The sequence below is a fragment of the Suricata suricatta genome, chromosome 10 (assembly GCF_006229205.1).
Source record: "Suricata suricatta isolate VVHF042 chromosome 10, meerkat_22Aug2017_6uvM2_HiC, whole genome shotgun sequence".
NCBI classification, from domain to species: Eukaryota; Metazoa; Chordata; class Mammalia; order Carnivora; family Herpestidae; genus Suricata; species Suricata suricatta.
The window spans coordinates 56,805,302-56,817,594 of record NC_043709.1 but is presented as its reverse complement, the minus strand read 5'-3'; the positions used below and the strand labels follow the sequence as shown (position 1 = coordinate 56,817,594).

The window sequence follows — 12,293 nt, the reverse complement described above, 5'->3', positions numbered from 1 at the left end:
CCGGCGGAATTTCGTCACCAAACTCCGCCTCTCTGTTTAACTCGGACCTAGCCTAGACGCCAAGAGCGACCAATGAGGAGGGTGTAAGGTTAGCCGGGCCCCCTCTCTACACCGGAAATCTTTATGATACCACCGAGGACTATATAGCCATTTGGGAGGGAAAACTCTATGTTCTTCCCTGCACCAATGTAGGGGGCGGAGCCGGAGGCTTGCTCCAGGGAGGCAGAGACTTCGCTTAGTAAAGGCGTACGTGTCCCATCTCCTAAAGTTGATGCGGCGAGGTGTGAGATCATTGCGAAGAAGTTGGCCTGCAGTGTGACTTGCCATCTGCCGTTTCTAGAGTGGCGGTCAGGATCCCGGAGCTTCCCGACACTATGACTTATAGTCACGGCAGTGGATACTGCGACCATCGGGTGGAGAATTGGAGTGTCTAACCGCAAGGCTTTGATCTGGGGACCCAACGGGTTGCCTGCCTATCTGCTAGCCGCACTCCTGTTGTATCTACGTTGGCTCTCCGGACACTCATGGAGTTCCCTGAAGCACCTAAGGGCAGGAAAAGGAGATAAAATGTCCCTCTTCCTAGGCTGTGCTTTGATTTCCTTAGGATACAACACCGTAGTTGGGTGTGGGCGGGAAAACCTGGGGTCTGAGGAAAATCAAGGCAGAGCCTAAAAGCGCTCTAGAAGGTAAGGAATTAATCGAGACAAAGCATTACAGTTACATGACCTCTTAAGCTAATCTGATATTAAACAGTATTTGCTATGGATATTCGCTAAACAAATGTAGTGCTTTGTACATATATAATTGGCTTATACACAATACAGAACTAGAACCTTTTGTTGATTTTCTATCAAGTCCCTAGGGAAACTAAAGGTTTGGGGCTTCCTCTGTTAAATTCTCTGAGGCCTGGAAGAGGAGGTGGACGGGACCCTGGGATCTAGTGAGATAAGTGCCTTAGGAAGAGGTGTCTTTCAAACTCTGAGAGGGAGTAATGCAAATGCTGTCCCCTGTGCCCCGGGTTACATTCTTCCAAAAAGGTCGTACGGAGTGAAGTCCACTTTTCCCAAAACCCTTGACCGAGCTGAGACGTGCATTAAAAATGAGGACCCCTGAGTGGCTCAAGTCGGTTGAACTTCCCGCTTCGGCTCAGGTCATGATCTCGCGGTTTGTGGGTTTGAGCCCCGCTTAGGGCTCTCTGCTGACAGCTCAGAGCCTGGAGCGTGTCTTCGGATTCTATGTCTCCCTCTCTCTCTGACCCTCCCCTGCTCACGATCTCTCTCTCTCTCAAAAATAAAACGTTAAAAAAAATGAGGACCCCAAATCAGGAATAAAGATGAGGGTTACAGCAGTGGGAAAAGAAAGTGTGTGCTAAGCACTGCTTTTTATATAACTTACGTTTCCTTGTATGCAAAATGCAATTACATATTTGAAGAATTGTCGAGAAAACAAGTGAAGTGCTGAGCCTGTTTCAGATTTTTGTCCGCCGTATTCCAAAATCCCTGGTCCTTTCTACAGTGTCATGTATTAAAGAGACAAAATCTTAGAGCCTTAGGTACATCCGTCCAGTCAAGCAAAGGAAAACTGGGGCGCGAGGCGCCTCCTGGTGGTCAATCTTTCTCCTGGCCAAGCCAACCATATACCAGGCTCCTTTAATGACTAAAATCCGCCCCTTTTGCGGCGGGTGAATGTTGGATCTCGGTTGGCTGGGCGGGGTCCGGCGGCTGGCGCGGGGCGCGCCGGGACAGTGCTGATTGGTTGGAGGCGGCCAGCCGGAAACTTCCGGGAATGTCCGTACTCCCGCGTTCCACCGGGCTGCATCCGGCGGCGCGGGGCCTTGTGGCTCCCCCTGCGGGCGGCTCTGCTGCGTGCACTGCCCGGCCGGCGGGCTGGGTGGGTGGTGGGTGGTGGGCTGTGGGTGGGGGAGGGGATGGACCGAGTCCTGGGTTGTCCGGATGAGGGTTCGGGAAGGTTTGGTGAGTAAGATTCCATTCCTTGGGTCTGCACCAGTTTCCCTACCCCCGTCTCCATTGGCTCCCGGACTTCTGGGCTTGAGACTGAAAGAGCATCTCGGGACGGGGCCTTCCAGTCTCGAAGCAGCCTATACAGAGACCCTCAAATTCTGATCTTGAAGTTGGAGAGTCCTGGGGAAGTTGGCTTATAACCTTTTAGAAGAATTAGAGGATTTGCGGCTGCCTGACCCCAGCCTAGTGTGGTAGGTAGGCCTTGGGAAGTGGAGCATGGGGGCGAAGACTCTAAGCCTTGAGCCTTCATTCCCCTTTTCCCCTTCTAGTGTAGTGCCGAGGCTCGGGCAGCATGACGACGGAGACCTTCGTGAAAGATATCAAGCCCGGGCTCAAGAATCTGAACCTCATCTTCATTGTGTTGGAGACAGGTGGCTATTCTAGAATGGCGGGCCCCTTGCACAGGGTTCTCCGGGTTGGGAGAGGGGGGAACAAGAGGGGAAGAGCACCACCTCCTCTCTTAACTAGTTACCGGGATATCAGGGTGCACCCCCAAGACGCTGTTTACGCCCCATCTCCTTCCTAGACCTGGGCCTGGAAAGTTGTAGTCGAGTGTAGCATAGATGGAACTCGCCGTATCCAAGCCTCCAGCGCCACTCAGGCCTCTTTCCACTTAAGGGCCCTTTCCATGGTGCTGTCCCTCCACTCTCCCTCATCCCACCCATATCTAGATCTCATCCCTCTGAGCCTCTCTCTTCGCCCCCATCCCAACATTTGTCTGTTCCCTCCAGGCCGAGTGACCAAGACAAAGGACGGGCACGAAGTTCGGACCTGCAAAGTGGCTGACAAAACGGGCAGCATCAATATCTCTGTGTGGGACGACGTGGGTAATCTGATCCAGCCTGGAGACATTATTCGGCTCACCAAAGGGTAACTCCTGGTTATTTCTGTCTATCCAAGGCTAGTAACAGTCAAGGAGGTTAGAGTTAACTGTCCCTATTACTCTTCTGAGTACTTTGAGTCCTACTTTTTGTGCTGCCACAGGTACGCTTCAGTATTCAAAGGTTGTCTGACACTATACACTGGACGTGGGGGTGATCTTCAAAAGATTGGAGAGTAAGTGTTGTGGGGATTGGGATGCAGAAGCACCAGCCAGCATAAGTGTATACAGTCCATGCCTTGTATCTGTACCTTTCTGAGGCCTCCAGAGGCTGGGTCTCAGGCTTTAACCAGTTTCTCCCTTTGCAGATTCTGTATGGTTTATTCTGAGGTTCCTAACTTCAGTGAGCCAAACCCAGAATACAGTGCCCAGCAGGCACCCAATAAGACGGTTAGTCCCTTGGCCTTGATGTGGGGAAAGAGGGCAGGTCTAGCCAAGAAGCATGGTAGGGAGCAAGGTCTGAGTATTTAATTTATGCCTTCAGGTGCAGAGCGACAGCAGCCCTACAGCTCCCCAGCCTACCACTGGACCCCCTGCCGTTTCTCCAGGTAAACTTGTTCCCTTCCCTCCACTGGTTCTCTCCCCAACATGGGAAGATGCATTGCCCTCATGCTTTTTCCCAGAGTCTCTTCTCTCCATGTATCCCTTCTACCTAATTCTTCAAATTATTTTGCAAGTCCTTGTGGGGAAAAGATTTGGGGATCTGTTTCTATCACTAATAGAGCTCTGGAACTCTTTTGCCGCTACCACTCAAGAACACAAATGAGAACAGTTTCTCCGCCAATATAGCGCTCCTTCATTCAAGCGTGTTTCTCTCTGCTTCTTCTCTGGCAGGTCCTTGCCCTTTTTCCCCCTTGCCGTTTCGATTCGTTACATGGCTCTAACATGGATGTATGTGACTTAACATGCAGTCTACACTGTACAGAGTCAGGGCATCAAGTAGTTCCCTTTTGGGAGTCACCACTCTTCTTGAAACTAAAGACCCTTTTTCTAGCCCATGGGCCTCAGGATTATGATTCTTCTATCTTATTTACTGCAAGACCCTGCTTTTTGGTCTCTTCTGGTTAGAATCACCCACCAACACTACCTCCTTCGTCCCCTGGCTTCTCTTTAGGAATTGGGTTTTCACTGCTCTTTTTCTCCTTCTGGGTCATCTCCCAGCTCACCCTACTACTGCCTGGGTATGTGGCTCTTCTTGCCACTGATGTCCCTGTGACACTAGGCTTCAGGCTGCTTATCCCCTTGCTCAATCTGTATCTACATCCCCAGTTACCATGGTTTTCAGAATTGTTTGTGTCATAACCACCAGGGTCATGGGGTTTTTTTTTTGAAACATTTAATTCCATCATGTAAATCAGCATCCATATTTTCAATGGAAAATATGACTGTTACATATGTCCAGGTCTCCATAACTATAATTTATAAAAAAGTATTTTAAAAGCCTGTTGGCCCCTAATACTCACTTGCCAGATGTTTGTTCACTTTGTTATCTGCTAACAGGTACAAAAGTCTTAATAAAAAGTATGTCTGGCATAACTTAATATTAACTCTGTATATTCCTAACTTTTTCTGTGAAGTGAGGAAAAGGCATTATTTTTTAGTTTTCGCTATATATATCTTAGTCTGGTGGAAGATCCTGGGTCCAAGTAGAGAAGTGGTTTGAGAATCACTAGCCTATGACCTTCTATCCCATTTAGGGTTCATAGTGCCCTCTGTATAGGAGAGGCAGGCCTCTGTCTTCATTTGACAAACAGATGAGAAATGCCAAGGAATAAAACACAGCACGTGCCTTTAGGAACCGAGAGTCTGTGAAGGAGATAGTGCTACAGATGATCACCCTGGTAGGGGCCAAGGTAGTGATGAGCACAGTCATCAGAGCTCAAGGAAAGCATCTCACACATAAACTTGTAAAATATACACCAAAATGTTACTTCTTATTTGAGGGGTATGCTTTTTTTTTTTTTTTTTTTGCTTATTCCTATCTATATTTTCCAAAATGAAAATGTATTGTAATACCCACCACACTATCTTTTTTTAAAGCTTCTTACATTCTAACACAAGCTTTGGGCCCTTGCCGTTCACATGCTTCTCCAATTTTAACAAAGACTTTTGAAGAAGGGGCATTTTGTCAGAGGTCCTTGAGCCTAGAACTAAACAGCGAATGAATTCTAGGTCTGACCTCCATGATACAAAGGTGAATGGAAGAGAAGAATATCACACTAGGAGTCACATAGCAACTTCCCAAATGATTGTTTGAGTCTTCTCAAGGCTCCGTTTGCACAATCCCCACTCTTTGCAGCTGGTCCAGCTGGCCTGAATGTGACCCTGTGCTTGAGGAAGACTGTGCTACTCTCTAGGGCATGAAGGGAGGCCTTGGGGATGGAACTCCCTCCTACCTTAGTTTTCTAATTCCTCTGTTTCTTCCCCTTCTCCCACTACTAGCCTCTGAAAACCAGAACGGGAATGGACTGAGTGCCCCACCAGGTCCTGGTGGTGGCCCGCACCCGCCTCACACACCCTCGCACCCGCCCAGCACCCGAATTACCCGAAGCCAGCCCAACCACACACCTGCTGGCCCTCCGGGGCCCTCCAGCAATCCTGTCAGTAACGGCAAAGAGACCCGGAGGAGCAGCAAGAGATAACAAGACATTCTTCCTCCCTTCCCACCACCCACTACAACTCAAGTGTCTCCTAGAGAACACAGCCTTTTAATAGGCTGTTGGCTTTTGGGGGTGGGGGTGGATAGGCAGCAGTATTTTAGCCAATGAATTTCACTGGAGGGGTCGTGAGCAGTGGCCTTATCCACCCTAAGCCCATGCTCCCTGCCTTGCCCAGCTAAAGCTGCCTATCTCCTGGGATTCAAGGCCCTCTGCCCTCTTTCTTCTTAGAAACGACAGTCACAGCCCGTTTCTTGTGTGCGTGATGTGGAAATTGAATCAAATCCCTCCTTGCTAATAAATGTTACCACTCTATACTGGACTCTTGCTTTTTGTGGGAAAATGAAGAGGTTAGCAGTCGGACATCTGGGAAAGTTTGTGTGTCCCTAGGAGATAGAAGGAAGACAAGTTACAAGTAAGGAAGACTAGGCAAAGCAGGCCTGCCCCTTTAAGGTAGTGTCCCTCCCCTGCCCCCTCCCTGCAAGTGACCCTTGCCCGCTTGCCTGCCTACCCCCCCACAGCTGGAGCCAAGAAGGCTGTGTCCCCCTTCCTCTGGGCGTCCTTCCAGTCTCCTGCTGTCAGGTAATGCCAACCTCAGCCCCCTGGACCAATTGCCCTAATCAGACTATGCTCCCCTGATCTTACGCCAGGTCCAACATCTGAGGAGAGCACAAATACTTCTTTCCTCTTTCCACCAGGGCTTCCCCTTTCTTGATCATCTATTTCCAGAGCTCTGACTCTTAACTCTGCTGGGACAAGGAGTTGCTAAGAACGCTTTCTTTCCCATGCACCTAGGGTTGCCATTTATCTGCCTCTTTACCTCCTTTCCAGCTGAGGGACACCTGAATCCCACTTTCCCAGGGAATGTGGGGATGGGGGTTGGAGATGAAGGAAGCCCAATGCAAGCTGTAAGGTGCGGGTCGAGGGGTGGTTAAAGAATATGCAGGGAAAGGCTAAAATGACATATATAACTGGGTTAGTGGGGTGAATTATTTAGAAGAAGAGGCCAGGCTCAGGGTTTCCTTAGCCATGTGCTTTTCCAGGGGCAGAGGGTGGCCCCTCCCTACTCAGGGGCCCCAGCCAAGACTGACCTTTGACCCCCACCCCAGAGACCAGTGAACCATTAACTCCTCTCTGATGTGAACCTTCCCACACTGGCCCCTCCCCTTCCTGGCCCCGCCCCAACACAGGTGGGCTGTGGGGGGTGCTTGTCCATCCCAGCACTCTACCTGAGGTGGCCTCCATTCCTCCAGGGCACCTAGAGGCTGAGCCCCACTCTCCTCCCTGACTCAGGAACCTCTTAGCGTCCACACTAAGGCCTGACTGGGACCTGAGGTGACCGTTCTCACACTGCCAATGAGGGTGAGGCCCCGCCCCGTGGATTGAAGGAGGACAAAGAGGTGGGGCAGAGTTGAGGGGTGGGGTTTGGGGGACAGGATGAAGAGTCAGCTCTGGAACAGGTGAGGAAGGCATTCTGGGTCAAGGAAAATGTTCTAGAAACTGGCAAACAGGAGGCACAAGCTGGACAGCAGAGCAGAAGCCTGGGCCCTTTTTTCTTGTTCTTCCAGGGCACAGTCCTCAGGATGTTCCAAGGGGAATAGAAGCCAGAACCAGAGCCTCTAACCCATTCCCCCCAATAATGGGGCCCCCAATGAGTCATCTGCTGGCTGGCCTGTGTGTGGGGGTAGCCTTGGGCTTGGTAGGGGGCTCAGCCCCCAACCTGGGCCCTGCTGAGCAGGAGCAGAACCATTACTTGGCCCAACTGTTTGGCCTGTATGGGGAGAACGGGACACTGACAGCCGGGGGCCTAGCACGGCTTCTCCACAGCCTGGGGCTAGGCCGAGTTCAGGGACTCCGCCTGGGACACCATGGACCTCCGGTTGGTCGGGCTACACCCCCAGTTGGAGACAATTCCACGCACAGGTACTACTACCCCTTCCCTTGCCCCAAAATGCCACATCCCCACCTCTTCTCAGTGCTTGGATCAGTCTCCAGTTGCCTACCTCTAGCTTTCTAAAATGAGATTTCCAGAATTCCAAATTTTTCAAAATCTGACTCCTACTATTCCTTCAAGGCTCCCTTTGCCTCTACAGCTTTCTATTTTTCTCTTCTGCCAAATCCCTGGGCCCTCCAATTCTTTCCTCTTAGTCCCAGTGCTCAATGTCTCCAGGCTGATTCGGCTCCCAATTTATAGCATTTTTGGCTGCTCCCGCCCCATTTCTCTCACCCTCAGACCCCTCATTCCTAGACTCTCCTATAAATTGACAATTCTCAGATCCTTCTAGAACTAACATTGCATGGTTTCTGGGTCACAAGCTCAAGCTAGTGGTTGTTCTTCCCTTTTCCCCTAAGCGCCCTAAGGAACCACAAGGGCAGTTTCTTAAAGAACATGAGTCAGTCTGGCTTGCTATCCCCTCCATTCCAGATCACAGGACCCTGAGCTGAGTGTGGATGTCTGGGCTGGGCTGCCTCTGGGTCCCTCAGGGTGGGGTGACCCAGAGGATCCAAAGGCCCCAGCATCACCCCATGGACCAGCCCCCTCGGGCCTGGACCTCTTTCACAGACTTCTGCTGCTGGACCATTCATTGGCTGACCATCTGAATGAGGATGTGAGTCTGATGATCTCCAGGGTGAGGGTGGAGGAGGGGGAGAAGGACTGTGGGATTTAGATGGCTTGAAAGTGTTTAGGGAATAATTTAATACAGTTAATTAAAAAAAACCCAATCCAGATGTGATCTTAGGGTATGTTATTCCAAGAGTGAAATATGGTTCCTCTGGGCTCAGCGCACATGAATCCACACCCAAATCTCCAACGCCCAGTTTAGGGGCCTCACTTGGCAAAGCAGAGAATCCAGAGAAGCAGCTGGGGGTAGGATCTGGGGCTGGCTATCTGGAGAGGAAACCTGCAGGGAGTAGCTGGCTGTCTTCAGCCAGAAAGGCAGTGAACCTGTTCCATGTACACCAGAGGGCAGCCAAAGCTAACTGTGAAGCAGGCCTGTTGAGGGTGGGCACCCCATTGCAGGAAGCATTTAAACCAAACCTGGATGGATGAACATGTGACAGGGCTGTTGCAAGGAAGTTGGATGGCATTCCATATTCTTTCCCTTCTAAGATTCTGCAATGGAGTGCTCTAGTTGTCCAACCAACTCCATCACCAAATCAATGAAATCATCAGGAGCTTGGGGGGGGGCGGGGAGGAAGATGGTGGCAATGTTTACTAGCACCCAATCTGCACTGAATTGAATATTCATTAACAATTAACACACACTGATGGTACTGAACCATCCCCAGTCCCTGATGCACCTGCCAGCATAAGCAAAGGGGATCCTGGAGAGACCCAAGAATCTACAATGTAAGGACATTAAAGATCTGAGTCACAGTTCTCAGCGATGCCCCAATGTATGACCTCCAACTCAACTCCCCTAGTGTCTGAATGGCTCCCAGCTGCTGGTCAACTTTGGCCTGAGCCCTGCTGCTCCTCTGACCCCTCGTCAGTTTGCTCTGCTGTGTCCAGCCCTGCTTTATCAGATCGACAGCCGTGTCTGCATCCAGGCCCCAACCCCACCTCCCCCAAGGGATCTTCTGTCTGGTCAGTGGGTGAGAGTGGGTGGCAGGGTGCCTTGAACCCTGGCAGGGAGTGGGCCCCTGGCCAAGCAAAATGGGTTTATTGGGGTCCTGCCTCCCTTTGCAGTGTATCTTGGCCCTGCATTGCTTCTGAGGCCCTCCTTCCATCTGTAGCCTAACTTTAGTCCCTGATTCTCCCCAGCCTTGGTTCATAGTGGCCTGGCAGTCCTGCTGCTCAGCCTTCCTGCTCCCCTCTCCCTGCTGCTGCTGCGGCTCCTGGGACCTCGTCTATTGCGGCCCCTGCTGGGTTTCCTGGGGGCCCTGGCCGTGGGCACTCTTTGTGGGGACGCACTGCTACACCTGCTGCCACATGTACGTGAAGCCCCTTCCTTGCTCCCTGCCCCCCGTGATGGGCAGCCTCCACGTACCCAAGGTGTTCCCCATCACAAAATCCCCCCTCCCCCTTCCTGCCAGCTCCCATGCTCCACTCCCAACCTCAGTTTCAGCCCACAGCTGCCTTCTAGCAGCGAGTGAAGGCTTGCCACATCCCACACAGGAGGGGGATGTTGTCGGGTGCAGGGGCTTCTGGGGTCTGCCCTAACCCCCTTTCTGTCAGGCACAAGCAGGGCAGCATGCTGGATCTAGCGGACAACCACAGGAGGACCTGGGACCAGGACTGTCAGTACTCGGAGGTCTCTTCCTGCTCTTTGTGCTGGAGAACATGCTAGGGCTTTTGCGGCGCCGAGGGCTCAGGCCAGTGAGTGATACCCTTTTCTCCTCCTCCTGCCAACACTAGAGTCCTGGCCAAGAAGTGGCCACACAGACCAGGAGGTGAGGGTGTCGAGTGTGTTCCTGGTGCGCTGATTTTTGCCTCAGTGTGCAGGTCCTGACGACTAACAAAGAATGGGTAGGGGCTCCTTAGCACAGACCTGAGACTTCTGGCCAAGTGGCCTCCTCTCCCAAGTTCAAGTCAACAAGAAACAGGGAGTGCCAACCTGGGAAGAGAGTAGGAAGGCCAAAAAACATCTCCAAGTGCCAGAGGTGAACCCAGGTGTTCACTTTCCCAGCTCATAGCCGGGCCTCTCCTTAGCCCCTGGCTCTGCTGCCACCTCCACCAGGAGGGATACCCTCCCATTTCAGAGATGCTGCAGGCGAAAAAGAAAGGATCTCAGAGCACCAACTCTGGACCTGGAGGATGGCAGTGGGATGGCCCTTCAGCCCTTGCAGGCAGCTCCAGGTAACCAGGAGAAAATGAAGAGTAGGTGCCCAGCTCCAGCTTCTCACTTGCAGCCACCGGCACTGTCCTTGTCCTTCCTGCAGAGCTGGAACTTCAGAGCCACCACAGGGAGCAGGACGGCCAGTCCCCACCAGCCACAGACCCTACTGGGCACCAAGGCCACAGTCACGGGCACCAGGGTGGCGGTGGCGCCAATATAACGTGGATGGTCCTCCTGGGAGACGGTCTGCACAACCTCACTGATGGGCTGGCCATAGGTGTGACAGGAAGAGACAGCTACCAGGAAGTGGGGGAGGGGAGGGAATGCAAGGCCCACCTTCCCCCAGGGAGTGCTTTCTCCCAGACTGACGATCTCCAATTCTGCCAACCCCAGGTGCTGCCTTCTCCGATGGCTTCTCCAGTGGCCTCAGCACCACCCTAGCAGTCTTTTGCCATGAGCTACCCCATGAACTGGGTAGGAATGGCAGAAGTGGGGTGGGGTGGACTCCAGAAAGGAGAAGCCTCCAAGGGGTGGAATTTGGGAGGCTGGCAGGTGACATGGGTAAGGGGTGGCCCTGCTTATTCCCTCCCACCCTGTCCTCTTTCCCCACAGGTGACTTCGCGATGCTGCTCCAGGCAGGGCTGCCCTTTCGGAGGCTGCTGCTGCTGAGCTTGGTGTCTGGAGCCCTGGGACTAGGGGGTGCAGCCCTGGGGGTCGGGCTCAGTTTGGGCCCCGTCCCTCTCACTCCCTGGGTGTTTGGGGTCACTGCTGGGGTCTTCCTCTATGTGGCCCTTGTGGACATGGTGAGAGGCGTGGGGTAGTGCAGAAAAAGCAAGGGAAGCAGGGAGGTGGGTTCAGCGGAGGGGGAAGTACAGGTTCTTCCACCTCCACCACCGGCCACCTGGAAAGGTGCTGGACCGAGGCTGGGTGGTGTCTGAGAAGCAAGGGCCTGGAAGAGTTCAGAGGGGTTGCCGGTACTTTCTGATGCTTCCTTCTCATGCTTGGGGGGGTTGGGGGGTGGGGGGGTGGAGCGGTGCAATGACAATGCCAGGATCCTGACATTCTGATTTTCTTTCAGCTACCAGCCCTGCTTCGGCCTCCCGAGCCCCTCCCTATGCTCTATGTGCTACTGCAGGGGCTGGGGCTGCTGCTGGGGGGCGGCCTCATGCTCACCATAGCCATGCTGGAGGAGCAGCTATGGCCCCTGGTCTCTGATGGCTGACGGGGGCCAGTGGAAAGGTGCCAGGTTGCCCTTCCTTTCCCCAAACCACAGGAATGGAGGCGGGACACAGGGCCAGTAGGAGCAATAGGATTTTAATAAACAGAACCCATCCCAAAGCCATGACTACGACAGTTGTACTTGCACCAAAACAGCATAGAAAACCAGGATGTGGTGGGAGGAGGGCTCAAAGCAGGTTGGGGGAGGACATGAGCAGGGGCCTGGAGGTTGCAGGGTGCATCAATCTGCAGGGAGCGCATTGTGCTTTAGCCCAGGGATGAGGGGAAGGGTGGGGCAAATGCACCGCCAGGTCCCCACTTTTTCCTGCTGCCCTCAGCACCCTGGGGATACAGGCATCTGGGCAGATGTGCCCTTTATTGCTGCCCACCAGCATTAAACACCCCTGACCCCAACGCTAGCACCACAGGTGGATCCAGGGCAGGGAAAAGGGCAGGAATGGGAAAATTGCTTAGAGAAAGATTCAACTAGAATCCAGTGAATTGTGCTCAGTTCTCTTTACTTCCTACAACCGAGTACATGGGTCACGGGGCGGAGGGTGCAACAGGACATGAAACATGCCCTTCGGTGCCCCCAACACACCCCTGCACACAGGATGGTGGTGTCTGCAGCATCACAGGTCATGCAGGGCACAGGGAAGGGGAGGTTCACACACACATAGACGCCCACAGCAGGTACCAGACAGAGAACACCCCTGAATATACACAGCTGTACACA

General features: G+C 52.8%; 2 protein-coding genes across 4 annotated transcripts; both read left to right on the top strand.

The window, feature by feature from the left end:
- Positions 1–1,821: 1,821 nt before the first annotated feature.
- Positions 1,822–5,873, top strand: NABP2 (nucleic acid binding protein 2). 2 transcript variants are annotated; one of them, XM_029953906.1, is made up of 8 exons: positions 1,955–1,973; positions 2,132–2,212; positions 2,291–2,392; positions 2,753–2,891; positions 3,006–3,077; positions 3,210–3,291; positions 3,386–3,449; positions 5,344–5,873. In XM_029953906.1, exons 3-8 carry the CDS (start codon positions 2,314–2,316, stop codon positions 5,541–5,543), a joined length of 636 nt encoding a protein of 211 aa, XP_029809766.1. In that variant the 5' UTR covers positions 1,955–1,973; positions 2,132–2,212; positions 2,291–2,313; the 3' UTR covers positions 5,544–5,873. The 2 variants fall into 2 exon arrangements, with proteins under 2 accessions (XP_029809767.1, XP_029809766.1); XM_029953907.1 differs by lacking the exons at positions 1,955–1,973; positions 2,132–2,212 and adding an exon at positions 1,822–1,890.
- A 228-nt stretch (positions 5,874–6,101) lies between these two features.
- On the top strand, positions 6,102–11,681 carry SLC39A5 (solute carrier family 39 member 5). Of its 2 annotated transcripts, XM_029954091.1 has the most exons (12): positions 6,102–6,140; positions 6,812–6,920; positions 7,127–7,481; positions 7,984–8,167; positions 8,985–9,147; positions 9,325–9,494; positions 9,739–9,879; positions 10,263–10,359; positions 10,443–10,616; positions 10,733–10,813; positions 10,952–11,142; positions 11,418–11,681. In XM_029954091.1, exons 3-12 carry the CDS (start codon positions 7,198–7,200, stop codon positions 11,559–11,561), a joined length of 1,629 nt encoding a protein of 542 aa, XP_029809951.1. In that variant the 5' UTR covers positions 6,102–6,140; positions 6,812–6,920; positions 7,127–7,197; the 3' UTR covers positions 11,562–11,681. The 2 variants fall into 2 exon arrangements, with proteins under 2 accessions (XP_029809951.1, XP_029809950.1); XM_029954090.1 differs by lacking the exons at positions 6,102–6,140; positions 6,812–6,920 and having other exon boundaries at positions 6,995–7,481.
- The last annotated feature ends 612 nt before the right edge of the window (positions 11,682–12,293 follow it).